At 53.5% G+C, this 26,299-nt stretch overlaps 1 protein-coding gene, 2 long non-coding RNA genes and 2 other non-coding genes across 7 annotated transcripts; 3 read left to right on the top strand and 2 right to left on the bottom strand.

Moving 5' to 3' along the window:
• Positions 1-6,218: 6,218 nt before the first annotated feature.
• Positions 6,219-11,951, top strand: LOC121065888. 3 transcript variants are annotated; one of them, XM_040549010.1, is made up of 4 exons: positions 6,219-7,502; positions 8,167-8,686; positions 10,724-10,918; positions 11,507-11,951. In XM_040549010.1, the coding sequence occupies exons 1-2, from the start codon at positions 6,335-6,337 to the stop codon at positions 8,403-8,405; spliced, it is 1,407 nt and encodes a 468-aa protein (XP_040404944.1). In that variant the 5' UTR covers positions 6,219-6,334; the 3' UTR covers positions 8,406-8,686; positions 10,724-10,918; positions 11,507-11,951. The 3 variants fall into 3 exon arrangements, with proteins under 3 accessions (XP_040404944.1, XP_040404945.1, XP_040404947.1); XM_040549011.1 differs by lacking the exon at positions 10,724-10,918; XM_040549013.1 differs by having other exon boundaries at positions 6,219-8,686.
• Positions 11,952-13,657: 1,706 nt separating this feature from the next.
• On the top strand, positions 13,658-13,848 carry LOC121066706. Its single transcript, XR_005817926.1, has one exon. It is a non-coding gene; the product is annotated as a U2 spliceosomal RNA (small nuclear RNA).
• Positions 13,687-19,429, bottom strand: LOC121065766. The gene is made up of 2 exons (XR_005817299.1): positions 19,031-19,429; positions 13,687-18,875 (listed from the first exon to the last, which is right to left on the bottom strand). It is a non-coding gene; the product is annotated as an uncharacterized LOC121065766 (long non-coding RNA).
• A 611-nt stretch (positions 19,430-20,040) lies between these two features.
• Positions 20,041-20,231, top strand: LOC121066707. The gene has a single exon (XR_005817927.1). It is a non-coding gene; the product is annotated as a U2 spliceosomal RNA (small nuclear RNA).
• LOC121066428 lies at positions 20,070-25,812 on the bottom strand. The gene is made up of 2 exons (XR_005817778.1): positions 25,414-25,812; positions 20,070-25,259 (listed from the first exon to the last, which is right to left on the bottom strand). It is a non-coding gene; the product is annotated as an uncharacterized LOC121066428 (long non-coding RNA).
• Between the last annotated feature and the right edge of the window lie 487 nt (positions 25,813-26,299).

Below are 26,299 nucleotides of genomic sequence, written 5' to 3'. Positions count from 1 at the left end.
TAGCCCCAGAGACCCCTAGAGATGGGTAGCGTGGGCTGCCAAGGGGAAGAACAAGGGCTTGCCCTCAATGGACAGTGGGGAGAGGGCACAAGATGGCCAACAGTGAATGGCTGATATTCCATCAGTGCCCAGCAGAGAGACAGGTCTGACCCTGAAACCCTGTCTTTCTCTTCTCCACTCTTTCTTCCTCAGTATTTTTTTTTTGCTTCCTCCGTCTCACATCACCTTCTCTGTTCTGCAGCCTATGGCTGCAGGAGGCAACTTCCCCATGGGATGTATGAATGAACACTACTCCAGGCCTAAGGTCTGCAGTGCCCCAGGTGAACAGGAAGCATAGGGGCACTGAGCCCTGACACTGTGTCATTCTGCACTTGGGCAGTGGCTATCACCTGTATTGGGTTTACCAATTAAAAATGAAAACACTTTTTTTTTTTTTTTTTTTTTTTTTTTTTTAATTGGCAGACATTTAAAACAGATAGAGGAAAAAGAGTGCTCTGGGGAACAAAGAGATTCTGAGGAGGGGTGCTGGCTGAGCAAGAAAGAGCCAAAGAGGGTTGTGGAGTGAGAAGCACTCTAGGAACCTAAGAGAGTTTCCAGGAGGCATTGTGACAGAGAGGAGAGGATGGGTGAGGCCAGAGAGACAAAAGAATGCTTGGAGGAACAGTGAGAGAGGGTCTGCATGGTGCACAGATTTTGTCATGAGGTGTATTTGGTTTATGTGGCAAGGTTTAGGTAGTGGGGGCTTCAGGGGTAGCCTCCGTGGGAAGTTCAGAAGCTGACCCACATTAGATAAGAGCCAGTTACAGCTGGCTCCAAAAGCAACCTGTTGCTGGCAAAAGCTGAGCCATGAATGCTGCTGGTTGTGCTGCTGTGAGAACATAAGAAAGGGGAAAAAAAACAAACCACCTGCTGCATAGGGGCAACTGGGAGAGAGAAGTGAAAAATGTAGAGAAACAATCCCACAGACACCAAGGGCAGTGAAGAAGGAGGGAGAGGAGATGCTCCAGGCACTAGAGCAGAAGTTCTCCTGCAGCCATTGAAAGAGGACCAAGCTGGAGCAGGCTGTCTCCCTGCAGTCCATGGTGTACCAGATCTCTAAACTGCAACCCGTGGAGAGGAGCCCACAGTGGACCAGGTGATCTGGCAGGAACTGCCATCTGTGGAGGACCCATGCTGGAGCAGTCTGCTCCTAAAAGATGGACCCCACGGTACAGACCCATATCGGAGCAGTTCTTGAAGACCCTCAGTCTGTGTGAAGCCCACATAGGAGCAGTTCAGGAAGGACAGCATCCTGTGGGAGGGACCCCATGCTGGAGCAAGGGAAGAGACTGACCATGAAGGAGTGGAAAGTGATGAAGTGTTAGGGACTGACTGCAAACCCCATTCTTTGTTGCTTTGTGCCATTCAGGGGGAGGAGGTATAAGAGGGTGATTGTGGGGAAGGTGCTTTTGGTGTATTTTTGGTTCTCATTGCTCTAATCTGTTATTAGTAGGCAATATATTACATTAATCTCCCTGTGCTGACTCTATCTCGCTCGTGATGATAACTGGTGAGTGATTTCTCTGTACTTAACTCTTCAGCTTTTTTTTCATCATGTTTTCCCTCCCTGTTCTTTTTAAGGGGGAGAAGAGGGGAAGAGGCGAGAGGGCAGTGTGATGGTATTTAGCTGCCTCATCAGTATGAAACCACCACAGACAACCTCATGTGGTGCCAGTTCCATACTGGGGTATGCGGCGGTGCTGTGGGTTGTGGCCCTGTATTGCTGAAGGGCTGCAGCTGTGGGGTGTAGTGGGAGGAAGCCCAGGTGTGGCAGTGAGGGTGCTGATAGATACAGCCCCTCTGCATAAAGGAGCTGCCCCAGGGAGGGTGAGCAGAGGTTGTTGGGTCAGTGGAGCAGGGAGTCACTAGTGGGTTGCTTTGTGCTGCCTTTATTGCCCCCAAGGAGGCTGGTCTGGTATTACCAAGGCTGCAGCTTCATCAAGGGAGAAAGTGAGTGGGGCTGGGGTGTCTGGGAGGGCAGCAGGGAGACTTGGTGTCTGTTGGCTAGGGCAGGAAAAGTCCTGGGTGGGGAGCTGTGGAGTGGGACTGTGGCACCATGATGGAGCAGGAGGCAGACAGTGGCAGGGCAGCACTCCAGGCTATGTGGTGTGCAGCACTCCAGCAAAGTGGTGTGGTGGTGGTGGTAGGGAGTACTGTGTCCCTCCAGTGTCAAGAGTATGGAGAGTGTCGCATCCTTCAGCGTGCTGAGAGTTGTGGTCTTATGACCCAGGGTTCCAGTTGGCCACATTATTTTTTGAAGCCTGCTGGGAAATTCAAGTTATTTTGCTGCCGCTAGGCTTGTGGGCAAGGAGTCGCAGCAAAGAGTAGTTCCTCCCTCTGCGGCAGTGTGGGAATGTGCAATTTCCTGCAGCTTTCGTTTGATTTTTTTGCACGGTTTCTACTCCTTTTGTTAACAAGTCTGGAAAACAAATACGCTTTTGTGCACGTGTGGTTGTCAGCTAGATCGGCATGTGTGTGGAAAAGACATGGTGCTCACTACCGCCACCTGATGACTTTCACAATATTTACATTTTGATGTCCACAAGCACATTAACAACAATCTTTATGGTGCCATTTTTCAAAACAATGACGACTCTGCCTTTTCAAAGCTGTAATTTGTAGTTTAATTTCTGTTGCTTGCTAACTGCTGAGAACTTCTCTTTAGGTTTCCTGCCATAGGAGCTAAAAGTCTAAGCAGGTTTTAAGCCATAAATGCTTAGTAAAATGTGCAGATGCTTACAGCATTGCTTACAAAACAAACAAAACCACATGTAAACCATGCATATGTCAATTTTTTGAGAATATTCAGCCAGAGTATTTGAGTTAACAGCCCATGAAGCTGAATTGCTTGTACCACAGATTCTTGAAATGAAGCATACTGTGGGCCTCTGCAAATCTGTTCCTGTAGCATTCAGAAACCTATCTCCTTAAGCTCATCCTTTAGACAAATGCTACTTTCTGTAGCATATACGTATTTAAATCAAATACTTCCGTAAGCTGTCTGGTAAGTGTTCTGTTTCACCATTGTGAGTTCGACGAAATTGTCTGATGAAGGGCATCAGTTAACTCATAAATACTTGGATGATTGCATTCTTTTCTTTTTAAAAATTTATTATTATTATAGGAAAGCTCCATGATTATATATATACATATATATATATATATATATATATATATATATATATATATATTGCCTAGAAATTTTATAGCGGTTGCATGTAAATAGGATTGATTTTTTTCAAATATTTTTTAACTATAAATTATTATATAACTATGCATGTGACTTCAACATTTAATATATAAGAATAAATCTTTTGCTGGTTTTAGAGTGTTTCGTTAAAAGTTTATTTGGTTTCTTTTCCTGTTACAGCAGAGTTCTTATGAAGCGTCTGTTCAGGAAGTTGGTAAGGGTTTTTTTTGTAAACGTTCGTGTAGATATGCAGAGGATTTGACAGCACCTATCCCAGATGCTACTTCTGTAGCAGAGGATTAGATTTATCAACCCTATGAACGAGAACACTAGCCATTTCGCATAGTCTGTCAGCAACATCAAATTATGTTTGGGACTGAAGAATATGTTGTAGCATTTCATGATTCTAAGTTACTCAGTAAGTGACACTTAAGTGGGTAGATACCTTGCTTGACTGCTGAACTGCTTATTGCAAAGTTTAGACTGACACTTAGCGCTAAAGAAAATTCTACTTTTTTCTTATGATGGCAGCTCTGTTAGGAAGAAGGAATGATGGGGACAGAGATGGAAAGTATTGAGAAACTCAGAATTTCAGGCATGAGACAAAGAAAGCAAGGAGTGCAAAAAGGGAAACGTGCAGCCAAGAGACTGATATTTATTTTTTTTAATTCCCTTAAGGCAGTCCCTCAGCCAATGCAATCTAAATGCATTTGGACTGTGGATTGTTAATATATAATAATAATGTTTTATGGAAATGAGGCTTGTGTGAATGTTTAGCTTGTTCTGTTCTTTCTGTTAATAATTCTGAACCCACTGGCTGGTGTAGAAGATTGGTCACGTGACTAAAACACTTTTTGTGGTGATACTGGATTTGTGCCTCGGTAAAGGAGTACACCTGTTATTGCAGCGTGACAGATGTCTGATTAGCATAAGACCACATCAGACCTATTCTTGGTCTGATTACATGTCGTGGGCTCTTAATTGGAAATATGTTCAGCTCTTTCTTGCTGTGTTTTATTTATTTATTTTTAAATAAAGAGTGGATTTTTTTATTGATATCTTCATGAGAGTATCAAATCAGGATCCAGTAAATATGTATAAGCAACTAGGCTACAGTGTGTACCAGACAGTATTAGACTGCAACTCTGTTAGCAGTAGCAAACCAGAGGAAGATGCTTATGGTAAGTGCTTGTTCTGCCTCAAGTTGAATGGAAAGATACTGGTGTTGAGCATGCCAGGGATTGTTTGAATGATTTTTTTAATATGAAAAAAATTGTAGATGGTGGTTGATGAATGGGATTTTGTTTACTCTTTTTATCTTTTCCTACTGAAGATTACATCAGTTATAAAACATAATCTTGCAGTTTATACATTTTGTAGTATCTGTGGCAAAATAAACTGCAAGACGAGTAAATTAGCAAGTACAAAGACATGTTACTGTATAGATAAGATTAAATAACACACAGTTACTTATTTAATTTTTATTTTCAGAGAATGCTCCTGCCAAGTACGTGAGATTTTTGTTAATGTGACTGGGGAAAGGAATGGCTGTGCTGTCTTTTTTCTTCTCTTCTGCACTCCCTCCCCTGCCCTTTTTTTTCCTCCCCCACTTTTTTTCTTTTCTCCTTTGATAACAGGGACTCGAATTTTCTTTTTTTCTTCTTTTTTCTTAGAGGTCCAAATTAAAATTTTAAAATGTTAATGGTCAACAGTGTCAGAGGATTGGGTGGCCTTTTCAATTTAAAGGGTAAAGAACATGGAAATTTCATGTATGCTAGTGTTACTCTGTTAACAAGGCTGAAGTACTAGTTGCTTGCTGTTTGAGATTTTTTTTTCCCCTTAAATATCCTCCACAAAGGCTTTTGTGGACATGCTGTGTATCTTTGCTGTTCTTCCATTATTCATTTGGTATGAAAGAGTGCTACAAAATACAAAGGCTGTAGACAGACATCCACCATTGTTGCAGATGCCTTAAGTCATGTATTTGTCCTTTTAGTCTGCTGTTTCCTTTACGTTCAGTTGAATTTTGTGCAGTGCTACATTCAAATTGGTAACATTGCTGCTGAAGTGTTCTTGGTTAAAAATGAACTTACCATAATAGTGAATTCACTTAATATGGCTTTGCACAATGACTCTCATTATAGTAACATTTTTTTTCTTTTGCCACAGATATGAGAAAAGCTCTTTCCAGAGATGTGGAGAAGAAATCAATTATATCTCCACCTCATCCTTTGAGACCTGAGTACCTGTGAGCAGTGATAGTCAGGTGACATACTAAGAGCATGAGGTTCCTCCTCTGCCTGATTCCCCACCCCTCCACCCCCAAGATATTATGGATGAGAAATCTTAGTCTCAATGTTTTCCCCCATTAAATACCAAAAGCAATATTGAGAAGACTACTTACACTGCCTCTTTTGGTAATAACTACATACTTTTGCACTTACCCTTGTGACTTTTCCTTTCAAATACTGGAAATGCAGAGACTATTAAATGGAGTCACCTCTGATATGTTTGTGTTATTTTTTTTTCCCAAACCAAAAATGTCTGAAGTCAGTAATAGTAAAACTCATAAAAATGCGTTTCTTCATGACCAGTGAAAATACTGTACACTATCCATGAAAAGGAGCAGGGGAATGAAGGCCCGATATGCAGACTAGACCCGCTACACAGGGAGGTCTGCTGCCTCCTGGGGGCCCAAATTAAAGATGTAAGGAAGAAACTTCCTTTGCTAGTACAACCCTCGGATTATTATCCTCTTTAGCTGTTTCAGGTAGGCAGTGATGAAATAGGAAGAACGTCTCTAAGGACTATGAAGAAGGACTTCAGAGCCATGGGGCGACTGTTCAAGGGTTCAGGAGCACAGGTCATGTTCTCCTCTATCCCTCCAGTTATAGGAAATAATGTGGGACTGGACATGATGAGCCAGCGGATTAATACTTTGCTCCGAGCCTGGTGTTACTGGCAGGGGTTTGGGTTTTTTGACCTTGGCTCAATTTACAGGAGACCAGGCCTGCTGAAAACAGACAGGAACAGCTTATTCCACTGGCAGAAAAGGGTTTTAGGATGGGAGTTGGCAGGGTTCATTGACAGAGCTTCAAACTAGCTATGAAGGGGGTTGGGGGTGAAACCAGGGTCGCTAGAAAGGAGCCTGAATGTAACATACCAGTTCTTTTGGTTGAGGAATGTGCTAGCAAGACCTTGCAGTCTTGTGTCTTGGTGAAGGAGGAGGATGATATAACACTTTACAGGAAGGACACAAGGGTTGGTGAGAGGTTGGTTACTATGGAAACATCTGAGTATGGTCAAGAGGGTATTAGGGCTTCTCCTGCCCAAAAGGTGGCCCAGCTGAGGTGCATTTACATTAATGCATGCAGTATGGGTAGCAAACAGGAGGAGCTGGAGGCCATTGTGCTAGTAGGAAACTATGATGTAGTTGCCATCACTGAAACCTGGTGGGATGATTCCCATGACTGGAGTGTGGCCATTGATGGCTACAAACTGTTCAGAAGGGATAGACGAGGAAGGAGGGGAGGAGAAGTTGCCCTCTATGTTAGGAAGTGGATAGATTGTGAAGAGCTATGCCTGAGAAACAGCTGTGACCAGGTTGAGAGCTTGTGGGTGAAAATCGAGGACCGGTCCAGTAAAGGACATCTAGTGGTTGGGATCTGCTACAGGCCACCTGATCAGGGGGAGTCTGTTGATAAGGCCTTCTTGCTTCAGCTGCAACAATTGTCACGCTCACAAGCTCTGTTACATGCTGGTATGGCTCCTGTCCTGCTCCCCTGTTCCTTCTTGCTTGTCCTCTGTCTCCAACCTGTAGCCCATTGCTGTTTCACCTTTCTCCATCTCTTTGTTCTCATTATTCTCTCTTCACTCATCCCCCCTGCCATGCTGGTGTCTGTTTTCTCTCTTACTACCTGTCCTGTCCCCATCCCTCCCTCCCTTTCTGCACCTTACTGCCCTGCTTCCTATCCTTGTTTTCACACTCTCCCTCTGTCCAGCTCCCCACCAGGATCTCTCAGTCTAGCTCGTCCCTGCTCCCCATTCTCCCCCCCCACACACACCTTTTCCTCTCTTGCTTGCAGCCCATCCCAGGCTTTTCCTTCTTTGTCCTTCTTTTCCCCACTCTGTCCTTCTTCCTGGCTTTCTCAATTTTTCTCCCTCCCTAATGTTTCACTCCCCATGTCCGCACTGCTCTTTGTTGTTGCGGTCCCTCCACCCTCCTTCCACTCCCTGTTCTATTGGTCTGCATCTCTGTCCTGCTGCCTCTGCCATTGTTCTAGCCCCTTGTCCAGCCAGCTCGTCTCTTATCCTTCTCTCTGTGCCTCTGTCCTGCTCCCCTTCCCTTTGTGCTCTTTTGCTCTCTCAGCCTTGCTCCACACTGCTGTCTCTCCTTTCTCCATCTCTGTCCCATTCTGCACCTCTCTCTTAATTACAGCGCTCTGATCTCAGCTGTTTTGCCCCCTCTAAGGACTTTTCGGTTCTCTATCTCTCATCAGTTCTTCTCCATTTCTCATTTCTGGTGCCTATCTCTATTTGATTTTTCTCAGTCTGTCTTTCCTGCTCCCCATTTCTCAGTTTCTCTTTCTGACAAATTTTACCACTTTGTCTACCTCTGCTTTTCCATGTTCTTGCATCCTGCTCTGCTCCACTGTCTGTATTGTGCTTTCTTGCTCTCCACCCCTCCCTTTCTTTCAGTTCAGCCATTGTGTTCCCTGTCTCCTCTCCCAATCCCACCTCTGTCCCTGTGCTGGCCTTTCTCTCTCTGCCTCCCTGTCATTCTCCTTCTCTCTCCCGCTTTCTTGCTTTCTCTGTCCTGGTGACCATCACTATTTTATCCTTCTCCATCCCTTTGTCCTGATTCCTGTTCCTTTTCTTATCTGTCTTTGCCTCCAAGCCTAACCCAGTTGTTCCCTTCCTTGCTTCTCTCTGTCATTCTGTTGTTTCTCACTACACCTATTACTATTTTTACTCTTGCTGTCACCCTGTTCTGCTTCCTCTCCTTGTCTTTTTTGTCTTTCTGTGCTGTTCCCTGTCTCATCTTTCTAGCTATAACCCCCGACCAGCCTTTGTTTTACTTTCTCAACCTTTGTCCTGCTGCCTGTTGCAGTTGTTTTTTCCTCCGGTGTTGTCCTCCTTTCTGTCCCTCTGTTCTCCTCCCTGCTCTACCCTCTGATCATCCCTGTCCAGCTCCCTGCCCCATGGGTTCTTCTTTTCTCCTTCTGGCTGTCAATTTTCTCTCTCACTGCTTGTGCCCTACACCATTTTCCTTATTTTTTCTTCCTCTTTCTCTGTCTTGCAACCCAATGGTGAAGGAAGCAGTTGTTCCCCATGGGACGGATGTGTAGATGGACAGACACCATTTGATGCCTCATCTCTCTGGCCTCCAGGAGAAGGGGGAAATGTACAGGGACAGAGCGCTGCTGCAGCCTCCTTCCTGGGAGTTCTGCGCATGAGGTAGTAAGAGTTTGTTTTTTTTTGCTTGTATTGCTGTGTTTGCAGTCCCTGGCCCCTTGGTAAGTGGCTGTCACCATTTCTGTGGGTGCAGGTTCCGTGTTAGGGTGTGTGGAGGGGGCACGTGCTGGGGGGTGGTTGCCCCATGTTCCTGAAGGGTGGCAGCTGTGGGCTGGGGCTGGAGGAGCCCCAGGTGAGGCTATGAGGGTGCTGATGGGGACATCCCCTCTGGATATGGGTGCTATCCTGCTGGGGTGGGTGTGGGCTGTGGGGCCAGTGGAGGAGGAGGGGGGCAACAGCAGTGGTGGACAGCAGTCTTTGCTGCATGCAGCAGGTGTGCTGGGGCTGGTCTGTGATGAGGGAGCGGTTGCCAAGCGTGGCCAGGGCTGCAGCTGCTACAGGGGAATGAATGGGTGGCTGGGACTGGAGGTCTATGACCCTGGGAAGGGGAGAGTGCAGGGGGAGGCTCAGCGTCAGGCTCGGGGGGCCTGTGCTATGCAATCGGCAGCTGGGGCACAGAAAGCCGTGGGTTAGGGGGGAGCCATGAAACAGGAGCGGTGAGCGGGCTGGCCCCAGAGAAGGGCGAGAGTGCGTGGGAGGAGGCCTGCTGGCTGCCACCGGCCGGGTGTCTCTGCAGGGTCAGGCCTGTTCCGCAGCGCGGTGGGAGCAGCAGTCCGCAGGCTCTGGGCTCCTGGTCGGCCATGTTGGCTTCTGGGGCACGCCGGGAAATGTAGTTTTCCACTGCTGCTCACCTTCCAGGCCTGGAGTGTCACGTGGCCAAGAGCAGTTATTTCCTCGGCAGTGGCGGTGCGTGCGTTTTTCTGCCGGTTTCGTGTGATTTTCTGCGCAGTTCTCTCCGCTTCTTTTAATGAGAAAACGGGCTGCGAGCCCGTGAGATCAGGCCTGGTACTGCAGTCGGGTGCAGCAGCGCCGCGGCCGCTCTGCTGCCGCCTGCTGACCACAAGGCGGTAACGCAAGCAAGAAGCGGCAGCGTAGCGCCTGTTCGCACTCTGCTGCCTCCTGCTGGCCGAAATGGGGTACTGCAAGCAGTACGGAGGACGACGCCGTTCGGGCATGCGCGGTAGCGCCCCCCCGCCGGGAGAATGCACCGTAGCACCAGTCTGTTCGGGCACGCGCAGTAGCGCCCCGTCCTCGCGAGCATGCGCGGCAGCACCCCGTCGCGAGCGTGTGCGGTAGCGCCGCCTATCGGCTGTGTGCGGTAGCGCCCCGCACGAGTACGCGCGGCGGTGTACCCCGACGCACGCGCACTAGCGCCCGTCCGCGGGCGTGCGAGGTGTCCCCGCGTGTGCGCGCGGCCCTGCCGCTGCTCGAGGGTCGCGGTACCGCTGCCGGGTGTGGGCGTGCGGGGTGGCTCCGCGGCCCCTGCCGCCCGCTGGCCGCAGCGCGGTCCCGCAGTGCCAGCACCAAACAAGTGCGGTAGCACCGCTGTCGGGGGCGTGCTCGGCAGTGCCCCTTGCTCGCTGCAACATGGTTGTACCGTGGGTGCTTTTCTTTTTAGCTGTGGTGGTGATGGGACAGGGGGCTGAGGCATAGTGACACAAAGTTGGTGGTTTGGGGCACCTCGGGACGTTGTGCGGGGCCAGGCACTGGGCAGGCGGGGGTGCTGCATGATCCATGGCTCCTGGGGAAATGCCCGTTGTGCCAGCTTGGGGCAGTGGCAGGGGCTGTGTCACGCTGGACTACAGCGCAGTGCAGTAGGGTCTACACTCTGCAGAGCTTTTGGGTCCCACCTGGGTGGAAAGTGGAGGGGGTGAACTCCGGGTGTGGGTGGCTGCTTCCCATGTGCTCATGGGCAGGGAGCAGCAGAAGCCCTGGGGCAGGGCAGGGGGACAGCAGACTGGGACCCAGGTCTGCCTGCCCAGGGAAGTTTCCAAGTGACCACTTGGATAGCTTCCCAGTCAGCTGGAGGAGGGCTGTGAGCCCGGGGCAGGTTCTGGGAAGAAGTGCAACTACCAGCAGTTTATTCCTTCTTTTCCACGGCTGGCACTGAGAGCTGAAAGGTCCGTTCATCCCCTGCAGTTGCCGGTTGTCTGTGCCTGCCTGAGGCTGGTAGAACTTTGGCCCACGTAAGGTGTGCAAGACTCCAGTGTATTCTTTTGAGTGGGTGACAGATGAGCCAACAGATACTTACAGAGGAGGAAGCCACATGAGAGAGTGAGAAAGAAGAGTTTGAGCTAGAAATTCTCCCCAGCAGAACCAAGAACAGGAGCTGTGGTGAGTGTCCTACTGCCCAGCCCATTCCCACTCCCCTCCTTCCTCCTGCATCCTTCACCATTCCACCTGCCCCTGCCTCCATCTCTTTCTTGTGCTCTTCTTCACTGCCCTGGCGCTCTCTTTCTATCTCTGTCCACCTGCCTGGCTGACTGTCCCTTCGTGGGGCTTTCCAACCCCCATTTCTTTCACTGGGGGGATCCCTGCCACTGTTTGATCGGATAGGGGTGCACACTTGATGAGGAAAATAATACAACATTTAACATGATGTTTTATTGCATTAAGAGTTTTCATTGTCTCTAGTCTCTCCAAAGTTCAGAAAAAGTGGAAAAACTTGATGGAATTCAGGAAAAAAAAAAAAGCTAAATTATATTAATGGACAGGAAGGAGTAGGGTTGAGGTTATTCCCATCCCTTTTCTTAGCATGTGCCACAGCTGTCAATCAGCTTGAAATGCCTATGAGGTACTTACTGGCCAACCAGTGAGATCCACATTGCATCTTGGGCCAACAGCAGATGTGAATCTTGATTATAGTGTTTCAGTAACTTCTGTCAAACTTCAGTGACCCTTATTGGTAAATGTCGTTCACAGATGGAAGAAGTCTTCTTGGCCCATATGAATCCAGAGTGGTGTTTCTTCCTAGCAACTGGAGACCAGGTGTACATACAGTGCTGCCAAAGGAACTCTCTCACTGCAATGGCAAGGTCTGTTCTCAGGGCTGTTAACAACGCAAATGGCAGTGAGAGCAGAAGGATCAGACACCTGGATCTCTGCAGGACACATCATGAACAGGAAGCAGCCATGCACCGGAAGCAGATGACACCACACAGCTGGCAGCTTCGCAGAGACTAAATGCAGATGAGGGGTAGGGAGGCATGAGTATTATTTTTTAGCTTTTAATGTCTGGCAAGTGGATGGTGAGAGGGCTATATGTTAATGTAATGGTGGAGGTAAGGAGCTGGATTTAGAGCACATGTTATGTAGCTGTATGTATTGTTCTGTTGAGATAGTGTCAATGAAAACATTCTACATGTTCCGTGGGAGTCCTTTCAGAAAACAGAGACAGGACGCAATTGATGTGAGCCAATATCCCAGATGGTATGTGTACCCTTGGAGTCTGACAGCATATGGAGCTGCTCCATGGTTGGGCAAAAACACCCCTTTTCTGACTAGTTCATGCTGGCTTCCATTGTGACCTGTGCCCGCATGCCTACAAAGGCCTCCAGCATCCATGCATGCAATGAGTGCCCAGAAGTGTCTCCCCTCCAGCACAATCATGCTCAGTGCTCACAGCCCCTCCCCAGTACAGCAGCACTGCTCCCTTGGTCACCTTCACATTGCAGCACCAGGCAAAGACCTGTTGCTCCATATTTTGTGGCTCTTGTTTTTAATTCCTCCACTTCTGACCTGCAGCCCATAGCTACAGCAAGCAACCATTCCCCGTGGGTGTGTACATACAAATGCTGCTCCTGCCCTGGCTTCTAAGATGCCCCACATGAAGGTGGAGGGTGTGAGCCCTGAGGCCCTCGCAGAAGTGATGCGCATGAATTAATATTAACAGTTCTTTTCTCGCTTGCACTCCTAGCAGCGCATGCCATCCCTTTGCACTGGGTGAGTGGCCATCGCCAGAGTCCAGGGGAGCAGGTCACATACTGCGGAGGGACAGAGCATGTTTCTGCAGTGTTGCTCTTTTTTATAACTGGGGCTGGAGCCTCAGGTGTGGCTAATGAGGGAGATGATGGGGTCAGCCCCTCCTTGTAAAGCAGCGGAGCGAATGCAAAGAGCCATGCAAATCACGTCGGAGGGGAGGGGAGGGGAGGTGTTCCGGACACCCCTTCACGGCCAGCTCGGATCACTGTCCCGGTCGCGTCTCCTCCCAGCTCCTGGAGCAGACAAAGCGTCTCCCCTCCGGCTCGAGCACGCTCAGCGCTCGCAGCCCCTCCTCGTGCGGCGGCTCCGCTCCCCCGGTCGCCGCGCCGGGCCGAGCCCCGCGGCCCCGTGCCTCGCTCCGGAGGCGTCCGCAGGCGCTGAACGGAGGGTCGGAGGACCTCCGCCGGCGGCAGCGTTCTGCCGCGCCCGGCCGGCCGGCCGGCAGGCCGGGCCTTCCTTCCCGCCGAGAGCTGCCCGGCCCGGCCCGGCCCGACCCGGCCGCGCGCAGGTCCCGCGGCGCTGCTCGGTGCCGCCGGGGCGGGCGGCCTGGGGCCCCGGCCAATGAGGCGGCAGCTAGCGGCGTGGCTCCGGGGAGATGGGCGGGGCACGCGAATCACGCCGGAGGGGAGGGGAGGGGAGGGGAGGGGAGGGGAGGGGAGGGGAGGGGAGGGGAGGGGAGGGGAGGGGAGGGGAGGGGAGGGGAGGGCGGGCAGGGGACGGGGCCGGGCGAACGCAAAGAGGAGGCCGAGCTGCGCCAATCAGCGTGGAGCGAAGGTCGGGCGCAGGGGCTTGGTGGGCGGGGCACGCAGCCGGTGAGCCGTGGGGAGGGAGAGGCGGTGCCGGGGGCGGGGCATGCAAATTCGGCGGGGGGCCGAGCTAAGCGGGCGCGGGGGGGCCCGAACGGGCCGCTGGGCGGCCCCGGCGACGCGGCGGCGGGGCGCTCGGGGGTCGCGGCTGCGACCGGAGCGTCCGAGAGGGTGGGCGAGGGCGGCGGGTTGAGCCCCGGGAGGGCGGGGGCGGGCGGTGGAGCAGCGGCCGTGAGGTCGGGGTGGTGGGCGCGGGAGCGGGTGGCGCGGGGGAAAGGCGTTGGGCATCGCTTCTCGGCCTTTTGGCTAAGATCAAGTGTAGTATCTGTTCTTATCAGTTTAATATCTGATACGTCCTCGATGAGAGGACTTTATATTAAACGGATTTTTGGGCTCGGGAGTTGGATCCGGAGCTTGCTCCCTCCGCTCCGCGCATCGTCCCGGTATTGCAGTACCTCCGGGAACGGTGCACCTCCCTCGGGAGGTTCCTGTCGGTGTGCAAAGGCAGAGCTGGTCGGCCTTCCGCGGGGGAGCGAGTCCCTTCCGCGCCGCGGGGCGGGGCAGCGCGCCCCGGCAGCTGCCGCCCGGCCGCCGCAGGGGGTGAGGGAACGCCGCAGGGCTCCTGGCTCCGCGGAGGGCAGGTCGCGGCCCAGCGCGTGCGCTCGGTTCCCCCCTCGCCGCCCCTTCCGCGGGGCGGAACGGCTCTCTGCTCACTTGCGCTCCTGGCAGCGCATGCCGTCCCTTTGCACTGGGTAAGCGGCCGTCTCCAGTGTCCGGGGCAGCAGGTCCCATGCTGCGGGCGGGGGCGGCATGTTTCTGAAGGGCTGCTTTTGAGAGAGGGAGTTAGGAGAATCTTACCGAGTAGAGAGAGCGCGCTGACAGCATTAAACTAGTGGATGCTGCTTAGCGTCTTTGCTAACTACTGTGCATTGTGCAAATTAATTAAAGCAAGAAGCTTTGGGCCCCTTTCCAAGGTTAGTCTCTTGATAGGAGTGTGAGCCTGTCTTAAGAAACTGGCAGAAACTGGTCCTGCGGGCGGACAAGAGCCAAGGAGCGACTGAGCCTGCGCAAAGGCAAGAGGTCAACTAGCGGTGACGAGGAAGAGTCGTCAACCTTCATCCCCCCGACGACCACCACCAGGAGACACTGCGCAAGCGAAGATGGGAGGAGCTTATGGAAATAACTCCTCGGAACCAATTTTAATATGAAGCGGGGACAGGTTATGAATAGGTATAGGCGTACTGTGAAACTTCATGCGTATGTAACTCTTTGCTGCGTAGAACCATGGCAAATCGCTGCGTCACGTGCGCACGACTTTGGTGGGACTGCCCCCCGTGCTGCCCAGCGCTGACTAAACATACCTACTTTACAGTCTTATTGATTGTGGACTCCGTTTTCCACAAGTCAGTTTGGCGAGCCAGCCAGGAGACGCTCTGCTCGGCTGCGGGATCGACTGCGGAGCGGACGCCCCTAGCTGCACCCCGAGTATTTTCCTCGGAGGAGCCTCCACTCCCAGCCGCTCACCGCGGGAGCAGGCAAAGACCTCCTGAAGCCGCGGACAAACGGTACGTTTTACAGTACAGGAAGGGCCTGTAAGTAAGTCGTACGCGTGGCCGGGGCGGCCGGTAAATCGCGCAGAGACGTCTGGCGCGCAGCATAGTCCCCGTATGGGAGGAGGGTACCCTACGGGCTGACCGGCCGAGCGGTCAAGGGGGTTTTGCTGACCGACCGAGCGGCCGCTAGCGAGCTTGGGAGTAGATCGAGCAAATCCGAGGTTACCGCTGCATCCCAGTTTTGGGAGCCAGGACGGACCTGCTAGTGACTGTATAAGAAGCAGGAGAAGGGTAAGCGGGCCTCTCAAAATTGTGACAAGGTTACCTGGGTAATATTTGCAGCTGCTGGAGGGATATTAACTGGAGTGGCAATAATTGTATGTCTTATTTGTAGCTGTCTGGGTATGTCACGTTGAAAGCATTTGTGTAAGCGTATGTGTTTGAGACAAAGTATTGTTGTGAAGCGAGTTACAAACAAGTTTGGTGGTTGTTTTAAGTGATATATTCTTGTGGTATGAACGAGAAGTGCAGGGGGCCTCTTTGCGTGATTGCGTGATTGCGCTGTGTGAGTGAGACGCAGCATCGCCGCGAAGCGAGTGCGGAGTTCCGATCCGCGGTTCCGTATTCTCCGCGAGGGGAACGGCCGGAGACGAACGAAGCGCACGACAGACCGAAAGGAAGTGCTGTTTTATCCCAGTGTTGACTGGCGGTGCCCAATGTATGGGCCCGGTGGTGTTATCTCGTAATCCTCTTAAATGTCTCCAGTGTGACAAGGAGAAGAAAGGCGGGAGCATTATCTAAGTAACAGTTTAGAAGTTTGGGTATATTCGCTGTGGTGTTTGGTCGGTTTCCCAAGTACTGGGGGGAGGGGGTCTGACTGATTATCAAAGCGGTAGAAACGGAGAGTCACTTCTCTGGTGGTTCGGGCTTGAGCCCCGGGAATTTGGTAAGAAGGGGGAGAGCGAATTTATTTAGGCCTCGGTACCTTTTTAAACCCCCATATTGATGGATACGTAGGAGCGATTCCTTGTTTTGTGTGGGCTTACTAACAAAGTGCATGAGAAAAATTGGCATTCGGCTTGAAATTCGGTCCTGTTGAAATGTAAACTTTGTGGAAAAGGTGGTATTGTTTGTCTGGAAGACGGAGGGCTGAGTGCTTCAAGTGTTTCCCCGAAGTCCTGTGGATTTATGATTGGAACAGGGCTCATTAATAATCTGAAATAGTAAAGTTTGTATGTGGAACGAAGAGTTTAATCCCAGAGAACTGGGACATTTGGGAAGAAGATTAGGAAAAGATAGTAAAAACCTGCCACAGGGCCCCAGTAAAAACAAAAAAAACAAAACAACAACAACAACAACAACAAAGAAAAAAAAACAAACTAAAAACCTGTCACTTGGACCCCCCCATCACTGGAGCCCCAGGTGTGGCTAATGAGGGTGGTGAGCCCAGCAGCCCCTCCTCGTAAAAGGGCCGCACCTGGGTGCGGATGGCAACTGCAGGGCTGGTGGAGGAGGAAGACGATGAGGAGGCTGTAGTCGCAGTTTGTCTGCCTTGCGGCCCCTTTGCTGCCTGGGGGCAGCCAAGCTGGGTCCAGAAAGGTCTTAGAGAAACCTTAGAGCATGGTGAGGTTACCGAGCGTTGCTGGGGCTACGGCAAGGAAGAAGGTGAGTGCAAGCAGGAGTTCCTAGGATCGTGGAAGTCCTGGGCAGCAGGGCTGCCTGTGTGCTGAGGCTGGGTGGGGGAGGACTCGCCGAAAGTTGGGGTGGGTGTGCGCGCGCGCAGGCACAGTGATCCCTGTATGCAAGGAAAGCCCCGCGTGTCTGTGCATGTGCCGTCATTCTTCGTTAATCTGAGCGACTCTTACCGTAATGCCGTTGACATATAGCAACTGCAGATGACACACAGCATTATACAGCAACTAACATTGTACAACTCAAAGGACTGCCTATGCTCACCCCAGACACCCTTGAGGGTTTTCAGACTGCCCCATACTTCTGCATCACCCGCCAAGTGCACCCAGGTCCTTGAGCAAAAGCAATCCCACGGATGGCTTTGCCTTTGCCTGAGGCAGGAATAAGTCAGACTGTCTTCCCCAGTATGTTTGGGTTTTTTTTTTTTTTTTTGTTTGTTTGTTTTTTAATATATGCGCTGCAAGGACTTTATCCCTTTCTATGTGTGTAGGAGTTTTGATTGGGCAGGGCTAGCTCGATTGGCAGACTAACCAGGTGGCTGTTGCTACATGTGCATCTGCGGTGGTTTTACCTTGCTAGGCAGCTGAACTCCACCACAATTGCTCTTTCACTCCCCCTCCTCAGAAGAGGAGGGGAAGAAGAAAAGGAAAGAAACAACTCACGGGTTGAGATAAGGATAATTTAATTAAAAGGAAAAATAATTATTAAGGGAAAATTGTTACTAAATAATTTAACTAAAGGGAAAGCGGGGAAAAAAAAAAAAAAACACCAAAAAACACAAAGGCTGTGTGGAAGTGCAGAGGAAAGAAATCACTCTCCACTTCCCACCAATGGGCGATGCTTGACCGCGTCCTTGAAGCAGGGCCTCAACGCACGTACCCACCCATTGTTCGGGAGGACAGATGTTTTCACAGCGAGAGCCCACCCCTCCGCTCTTCTTCCTTTTTCCACCTTTTATTGCTGAGTGTGACATCATATGGTACGGAACATCCCTTCGGTTGCTTTACGTCAGCTGCCCTGCTGATGTTTCTTCCTCCCCTCTTGCCCACCCCCAGCCTGCTGGCTCTGGGGGGGGGGGGGGGGGTTGAGGGAGTCCTGGTGCTGTGCCAGCATCGCTCAGCAGTAGACACAACACCGGTGTGACACCAGTGCTGTTCTAGCTACGCGTGCAGAGCACAGCACTGTGTGGGCTGCCGCAGGGAAAGTTAACTCCATCCCAGCCAGAGCCAGTACAGCATCCCAACGTTTGAATGTCTCAGCACCCATTGCTTTCAGCATATTCTTTATCAGTCTGCTGTATTGTGTTTTTTTTGTTTGTTTGTTTTCCTGGATGCTGGTGCAGGAGAAGGGATGTGGTATACCCATTCAATGCCATGCTGTTTGGCCCAGATGTTTATGAGGTCATTGTGGAAATGAGTCCCACTGTCTGATTCAATTATTTCTGGCGTGCCGTGTTGCCGTGAGACCGTGAGAAAAAGTTGCATTTTTGCAGCAGAATGTGTTTTTGCGGTGGAAAATTCCACTAACCTTGAGTATCCAAAAGTGATTGTGCGGGCATGACAGCAGCACAGCAGTGGAGAAGACCTTAAACAGGTAAGGGGAAGGTCCCACTGTCCCCAAATAAGGAGGATAGGTAAGAAAAACAGGACGAGCAGTGCAAAATCAGTAAAAGCAAGAGATCGTGGGCCCTGCGGTCACAAGAGAAGATTGGGGGGGGGGGGGGGGGGGGGGAGGAGAAATTAACAGTTGGTCAAGTAAAATTGGATATATATGGTATAGCAACAAGTGTTGAGTAGCTTGTGAACCTGTAGTACTCAGCCAGTGAGGAAACGGGAGGAATCAAGCGTTGGGTAAGAGGGAATATAAGGTTACGATAGACTTTGGCTGGTTGCTCCCGCTTGCAGGACCCCCGCCGTTGCAATCGTGAATAACACAGCTTCACAGACGACCCTGTCTGAGCAAGTCACTGAGGTTTTTCTCACAAGACTTGCTTTTCAAAGCCCAGGATGGCGTTCCGGGTGGAAAGCTATGTTTCCAGCCCTGCGGTGGCTGCTTCCAGCACCCCAAGCACACGGCGCTTGCCAGCTTTACGGGAGCAGGTTATGTAGCGGGGCGGCCCTTCAGCTGTCGGGGGAGGGGAAGGCGATGGGGTCTGGCCGCGATGCCGGGGCAGTGCGGGAGCCTCTCCAGCTGCTGAGCTTCAACCTGCCGCACAGCTCAGCACCGCGCAGCCGTTTCCTCGCTGCCTCAGTCTCACCCCTCCGGGAAAGGCGAGAGAATCGGGGGTGGGGCGGGGTGGGTAAAGCGTGCGGGTTGAGATAAAGACAGTTTAATAGGACAGAAAATTAAGAGAAAGTAATAACAACAACGTGTACGCGCACGCAAAACTACCGCTGCACGCTGCAATCGCTCACCGCGCGCGCGTCCGATTGCCCGGCCAGTTCCTGAGCAGCAGCCGCCCCCCGGCCATCCTTCCCAGCTGGTGCTCCGCGTGACGTCGTGTGTTCCGGACACCCCTTCACGGCCAGCTCGGGTCACTGTCCCGGTCGCGTCTCCTCCCAGCTCCTGGAGCAGACAAAGCGTCTCCCCTCCGGCTCGAGCACGCTCAGCGCTCGCAGTCCCCTCCTCGTGCGGCGGCTCCGCTCCCCCGGTCGCCGCGCCGGGCCGAGCCCCGCGGCCCCGTGCCTCGCTCCGGAGGCGTCCGCAGGCGCTGAACGGAGGGTCGGAGGACCTCCGCCGGCGGCAGCGTTCTGCCGCGCCCGGCCGGCCGGCCGGCAGGCCGGGCCTTCCTTCCCGCCGAGAGCTGCCCGGCCCGGCCCGGCCCGACCCGGCCGCGCGCAGGTCCCGCGGCGCTGCTCGGTGCCGCCGGGGCGGGCGGCCTGGGGCCCCGGCCAATGAGGCGGCAGCTAGCGGCGTGGCTCCGGGGAGATGGGCGGGGCACGCGAATCACGCCGGAGGGGAGGGGAGGGGAGGGGAGGGGAGGGGAGGGGAGGGGAGGGGAGGGGAGGGAGGGGAGGGGAGGGGAGGGGAGGGGAGGGCGGGCAGGTGAAGGGGCAGGGCGAACGCAAAGAGGAGGCCGAGCTGCGCCAATCAGCGTGGAGCGAAGGTCGGGCGCAGGGGCTTGGTGGGCGGGGCACGCAGCCGGTGAGCCGTGGGGAGGGAGAGGCGGTGCCGGGGGCGGGGCATGCAAATTTGGCGCGGGGCCGAGCTAATCGGGCGCGCGGGGGCCCGAACGGGCCGCTGGGAGGCCCCGGCGACGCGGCGGCGGGGCGCTCGGGGGTCGCGGCTGCGACCGGAGCGTCCGAGAGGGTGGGCGAGGGCGGCGGGTTGAGCCCCGGGAGGGCGGGGGCGGGCGGTGGAGCAGCGGCCGTGAGGTCGGGGTGGTGGGCGCGGGAGCGGGTGGCGCGGGGGAAAGGCGTTGGGCATCGCTTCTCGGCCTTTTGGCTAAGATGAAGTGTAGTATCTGTTCTTATCAGTTTAATATCTGATACGTCCTCGATGAGAGGACTTTATATTAAACGGATTTTTGGGCTCGGGAGTTGGATCCGGAGCTTGCTCCCTCCGCTCCGCGCATCGTCCCGGTATTGCAGTACCTCCGGGAACGGTGCACATCCTTCGGGAGGTTCCTGTCGGTGTGCAAAGGCAGAGCTGGTCGGCCTTCCGCGGGGGAGCGAGTCCCTTCCGCGCCGCGGGGCGGGGCAGCGCCCCGGCAGCTGCCGCCCGGCCGCCGCAGGGGGTGAGGGAACGCCGCAGGGCTCCTGGCTCCGCGGAGGGCAGGTCGCGGCCCAGCGCGTGCGCTCGGTTCCCCCCTCGCCGCCCCTTCCGCGGGGCGGAACGGCTCTCTGCTCACTTGCGCTCCTGGCAGCGCATGCCGTCCCTTTGCACTGGGTAAGCGGCCGTCTCCAGTGTCCGGGGCAGCAGGTCCCATGCTGCGGGCGGGGGCGGCATGTTTCTGAAGGGCTGCTTTTGAGAGAGGGAGTTAGGAGAATCTTACCGAGTAGAGAGAGCGCGCTGACAGCATTAAACTAGTGGATGCTGCTTAGCGTCTTTGCTAACTACTGTGCATTGTGCAAATTAATTAAAGCAAGAAGCTTTGGGCCCCTTTCCAAGGTTAGTCTCTTGATAGGAGTGTGAGCCTGTCTTAAGAAACTGGCAGAAACTGGTCCTGCGGGCGGACAAGAGCCAAGGAGCGACTGAGCCTGCGCAAAGGCAAGAGGTCAACTAGCGGTGACGAGGAAGAGTCGTCAACCTTCATCCCCCCGACGACCACCACCAGGAGACACTGCGCAAGCGAAGATGGGAGGAGCTTATGGAAATAACTCCTCGGAACCAATTTTAATATGAAGCGGGGACAGGTTATGAATAGGTATAGGCGTACTGTGAAACTTCATGCGTATGTAACTCTTTGCTGCGTAGAACCATGGCAAATCGCTGCGTCACGTGCGCACGACTTTGGTGGGACTGCCCCCCGTGCTGCCCAGCGCTGACTAAACATACCTACTTTACAGTCTTATTGATTGTGGACTCCGTTTTCCACAAGTCAGTTTGGCGAGCCAGCCAGGAGACGCTCTGCTCGGCTGCGGGATCGACTGCGGAGCGGACGCCCCTAGCTGCACCCCGAGTATTTTCCTCGGAGGAGCCTCCACTCCCAGCCGCTCACCGCGGGAGCAGGCAAAGACCTCCTGAAGCCGCGGACAAACGGTACGTTTTACAGTACAGGAAGGGCCTGTAAGTAAGTCGTACGCGTGGCCGGGGCGGCCGGTAAATCGCGCAGAGACGTCTGGCGCGCAGCATAGTCCCCGTATGGGAGGAGGGTACCCTACGGGCTGACCGGCCGAGCGGTCAAGGGGGTTTTGCTGACCGACCGAGCGGCCGCTAGCGAGCTTGGGAGTAGATCGAGCAAATCCGAGGTTACCGCTGCATCCCAGTTTTGGGAGCCAGGACGGACCTGCTAGTGACTGTATAAGAAGCAGGAGAAGGGTAAGCGGGCCTCTCAAAATTGTGACAAGGTTACCTGGGTAATATTTGCAGCTGCTGGAGGGATATTAACTGGAGTGGCAATAATTGTATGTCTTATTTGTAGCTGTCTGGGTATGTCACGTTGAAAGCATTTGTGTAAGCGTATGTGTTTGAGACAAAGTATTGTTGTGAAGCGAGTTACAAACAAGTTTGGTGGTTGTTTTAAGTGATATATTCTTGTGGTATGAACGAGAAGTGCAGGGGGCCTCTTTGCGTGATTGCGTGATTGCGCTGTGTGAGTGAGACGCAGCATCGCCGCGAAGCGAGCGCGGAGTTCCGATCCGCGGTTCCGTATTCTCCGCGAGGGGAACGGCCGGAGACGAACGAAGCGCACGACAGACCGAAAGGAAGTGCTGTTTTATCCCAGTGTTGACTGGCGGTGCCCAATGTATGGGCCCGGTGGTGTTATCTCGTAATCCTCTTAAATGTCTCCAGTGTGACAAGGAGAAGAAAGGCGGGAGCATTATCTAAGTAACAGTTTAGAAGTTTGGGTATATTCGCTGTGGTGTTTGGTCGGTTTCCCAAGTACTGGGGGGAGGGGGTCTGACTGATTATCAAAGCGGTAGAAACGGAGAGTCACTTCTCTGGTGGTTCGGGCTTGAGCCCCGGGAATTTGGTAAGAAGGGGGAGAGCGAATTTATTTAGGCCTCGGTACCTTTTTAAACCCCCATATTGATGGATACGTAGGAGCGATTCCTTGTTTTGTGTGGGCTTACTAACAAAGTGCATGAGAAAAATTGGCATTCGGCTTGAAATTCGGTCCTGTTGAAATGTAAACTTTGTGGAAAAGGTGGTATTGTTTGTCTGGAAGACGGAGGGCTGAGTGCTTCAAGTGTTTCCCCGAAGTCCTGTGGATTTATGATTGGAACAGGGCTCATTAATAATCTGAAATAGTAAAGTTTGTATGTGGAACGAAGAGTTTAATCCCAGAGAACTGGGACATTTGGGAAGAAGATTAGGAAAAGATAGTAAAAACCTGCCACAGGGCCCCAGTAAAAACAAAAAAAACAAAACAACAACAACAACAACAACAACAACAAAGAAAAAAAAAAAAAAACTAAAAACCTGTCACTTGGACCCCCCCATCACTGGAGCCCCAGGTGTGGCTAATGAGGGTGGTGAGCCCAGCAGCCCCTCCTCGTAAAAGGGCCGCACCTGGGTGCGGATGGCAACTGCAGGGCTGGTGGAGGAGGAAGACGATGAGGAGGCTGTAGTCGCAGTTTGTCTGCCTTGCGGCCCCTTTGCTGCCTGGGGGCAGCCAAGCTGGGTCCAGAAAGGTCTTAGAGAAACCTTAGAGCATGGTGAGGTTACCGAGCGTTGCTGGGGCTACGGCAAGGAAGAAGGTGAGTGCAAGCAGGAGTTCCTAGGATCGTGGAAGTCCTGGGCAGCAGGGCTGCCTGTGTGCTGAGGCTGGGTGGGGGAGGACTCGCCGAAAGTTGGGGTGGGTGTGCGCGCGCGCAGGCACAGTGATCCCTGTATGCAAGGAAAGCCCCGCGTGTCTGTGCATGTGCCGTCATTCTTCGTTAATCTGAGCGACTCTTACCGTAATGCCGTTGACATATAGCAACTGCAGATGACACACAGCATTATACAGCAACTAACATTGTACAACTCAAAGGACTGCCTATGCTCACCCCAGACACCCTTGAGGGTTTTCAGACTGCCCCATACTTCTGCATCACCCGCCAAGTGCACCCAGGTCCTTGAGCAAAAGCAATCCCACGGATGGCTTTGCCTTTGCCTGAGGCAGGAATAAGTCAGACTGTCTTCCCCAGTATGTTTGGGTTTGTTTGTTTGTTTGTTTGTTTGTTTTTTAATATATGCGCTGCAAGGACTTTATCCCTTTCTATGTGTGTAGAAGTTTTGATTGGGCAGGGCTAGCTCGATTGGCAGACTAACCAGGTGGCTGTTGCTACATGTGCATCTGCGGTGGTTTTACCTTGCTAGGCAGCTGAACTCCACCACAATTGCTCTTTCACTCCCCCTCCTCAGAAGAGGAGGGGAAGAAGAAAAGGAAAGAAACAACTCACGGGTTGAGATAAGGATAATTTAATTAAAAGGAAAAATAATTATTAAGGGAAAATTGTTACTAAATAATTTAACTAAAGGGAAAGCGGGGAAAAAAAAAAAAAAAACACCAAAAAACACAAAGGCTGTGTGGAAGTGCAGAGGAAAGAAATCACTCTCCACTTCCCACCAATGGGCGATGCTTGACCGCGTCCTTGAAGCAGGGCCTCAACGCACGTACCCACCCATTGTTCGGGAGGACAGATGTTTTCACAGCGAGAGCCCACCCCTCCGCTCTTCTTCCTTTTTCCACCTTTTATTGCTGAGTGTGACATCATATGGTACGGAACATCCCTTCGGTTGCTTTACGTCAGCTGCCCTGCTGATGTTTCTTCCTCCCCTCTTGCCCACCCCCAGCCTGCTGGCTCGGGGGGGGGGGGGGGGTTGAGGGAGTCCGGGTGCTGTGCCAGCATCGCTCAGCAGTAGACACAACACCGGTGTGACACCAGTGCTGTTCTAGCTACGCGTGCAGAGCACAGCACTGTGTGGGCTGCCGCAGGGAAAGTTAACTCCATCCCAGCCAGAGCCAGTACAGCATCCCAACGTTTGAATGTCTCAGCACCCATTGCTTTCAGCATATTCTTTATCAGTCTGCTGTATTGTGTTTTTTTTTGTTTGTTTGTTTTCCTGGATGCTGGTGCAGGAGAAGGGATGTGGTATACCCATTCAATGCCATGCTGTTTGGCCCAGATGTTTATGAGGTCATTGTGGAAATGAGTCCCACTGTCTGATTCAATTATTTCTGGCGTGCCGTGTTGCCGTGAGACCGTGAGAAAAAGTTGCATTTTTGCAGCAGAATGTGTTTTTGCGGTGGAAAATTCCACTAACCTTGAGTATCCAAAAGTGATTGTGCGGGCATGACAGCAGCACAGCAGTGGAGAAGACCTTAAACAGGTAAGGGGAAGGTCCCACTGTCCCCAAATAAGGAGGATAGGTAAGAAAAACAGGACGAGCAGTGCAAAATCAGTAAAAGCAAGAGATCGTGGGCCCTGCGGTCACAAGAGAAGATTGGGGGGGGGGGGGGGGGGGAGGAGAAATTAACAGTTGGTCAAGTAAAATTGGATATATATGGTATAGCAACAAGTGTTGAGTAGCTTGTGAACCTGTAGTACTCAGCCAGTGAGGAAACGGGAGGAATCAAGCGTTGGGTAAGAGGGAATATAAGGTTACGATAGACTTTGGCTGGTTGCTCCCGCTTGCAGGACCCCCGCCGTTGCAATCGTGAATAACACAGCTTCACAGACGACCCTGTCTGAGCAAGTCACTGAGGTTTTTCTCACAAGACTTGCTTTTCAAAGCCCAGGATGGCGTTCCGGGTGGAAAGCTATGTTTCCAGCCCTGCGGTGGCTGCTTCCAGCACCCCAAGCACACGGCGCTTGCCAGCTTTACGGGAGCAGGTTATGTAGCGGGGCGGCCCTTCAGCTGTCGGGGGAGGGGAAGGCGATGGGGTCTGGCCGCGATGCCGGGGCAGTGCGGGAGCCTCTCCAGCTGCTGAGCTTCAACCTGCCGCACAGCTCAGCACCGCGCAGCCGTTTCCTCGCTGCCTCAGTCTCACCCCTCCGGGAAAGGCGAGAGAATCGGGGGTGGGGCGGGGTGGGTAAAGCGTGCGGGTTGAGATAAAGACAGTTTAATAGGACAGAAAATTAAGAGAAGTAATAACAACAACGTGTACGCGCACGCAAAACTACCGCTGCACGCTGCAATCGCTCACCGCGCGCGCGTCCGATTGCCCGGCCAGTTCCTGAGCAGCAGCCGCCCCCCGGCCATCCTTCCCAGCTGGTGCTCCGCGTGACGTCGTGTGTTCCGGACACCCCTTCACGGCCAGCTCGGGTCACTGTCCCGGTCGCGTCTCCTCCCAGCTCCTGGAGCAGACAAAGCGTCTCCCCTCCGGCTCGAGCACGCTCAGCGCTCGCAGTCCCCTCCTCGTGCGGCGGCTCCGCTCCCCCGGTCGCCGCGCCGGGCCGAGCCCCGCGGCCCCGTGCCTCGCTCCGGAGGCGTCCGCAGGCGCTGAACGGAGGGTCGGAGGACCTCCGCCGGCGGCAGCGTTCTGCCGCGCCCGGCCGGCCGGCCGGCAGGCCGGGCCTTCCTTCCCGCCGAGAGCTGCCCGGCCCGGCCCGGCCCGGCCCGGCCCGGCCCGACCCGGCCGCGCGCAGGTCCCGCGGCGCTGCTCGGTGCCGCCGGGGCGGGCGGCCTGGGGCCCCGGCCAATGAGGCGGCAGCTAGCGGCGTGGCTCCGGGGAGATGGGCGGGGCACGCGAATCACGCCGGAGGGGAGGGGAGGGGAGGGGGGAGGGAGGGGAGGGGAGGGGAGGGGAGGGGAGGGGAGGGGAGGGGAGGGGAGGGGAGGGGAGGGCGGGCAGGTGAAGGGGCAGGGCGAACGCAAAGAGGAGGCCGAGCTGCGCCAATCAGCGTGGAGCGAAGGTCGGGCGCAGGGGCTTGGTGGGCGGGGCACGCAGCCGGTGAGCCGTGGGGAGGGAGAGGCGGTGCCGGGGGCGGGGCATGCAAATTCGGCGCGGGGCCGAGCTAATCGGGCGCGCGGGGGCCCGAACGGGCCGCTGGGAGGCCCCGGCGACGCGGCGGCGGGGCGCTCGGGGGTCG

This window comes from Cygnus olor, chromosome 2, assembly GCF_009769625.2.
Source record: "Cygnus olor isolate bCygOlo1 chromosome 2, bCygOlo1.pri.v2, whole genome shotgun sequence".
NCBI classification, from domain to species: Eukaryota; Metazoa; Chordata; class Aves; order Anseriformes; family Anatidae; genus Cygnus; species Cygnus olor.
This window is presented reverse-complemented; position numbering and strand designations above follow the sequence as displayed.

Coding starts and splice junctions, on each gene's coding strand:
- LOC121065888 (XM_040549011.1), top strand. CDS start 6,335: ATGAAGGGGGTTGGGGGTGAAACCAGGGTCGCTAGAAAGGAGCCTGAA. Junction 7,503..8,166: donor TCTGTCCTGCTGCCTCTGCC/ATTGTTCTAGCC, acceptor CTCTCTGTCATT/CTGTTGTTTCTCACTACACC.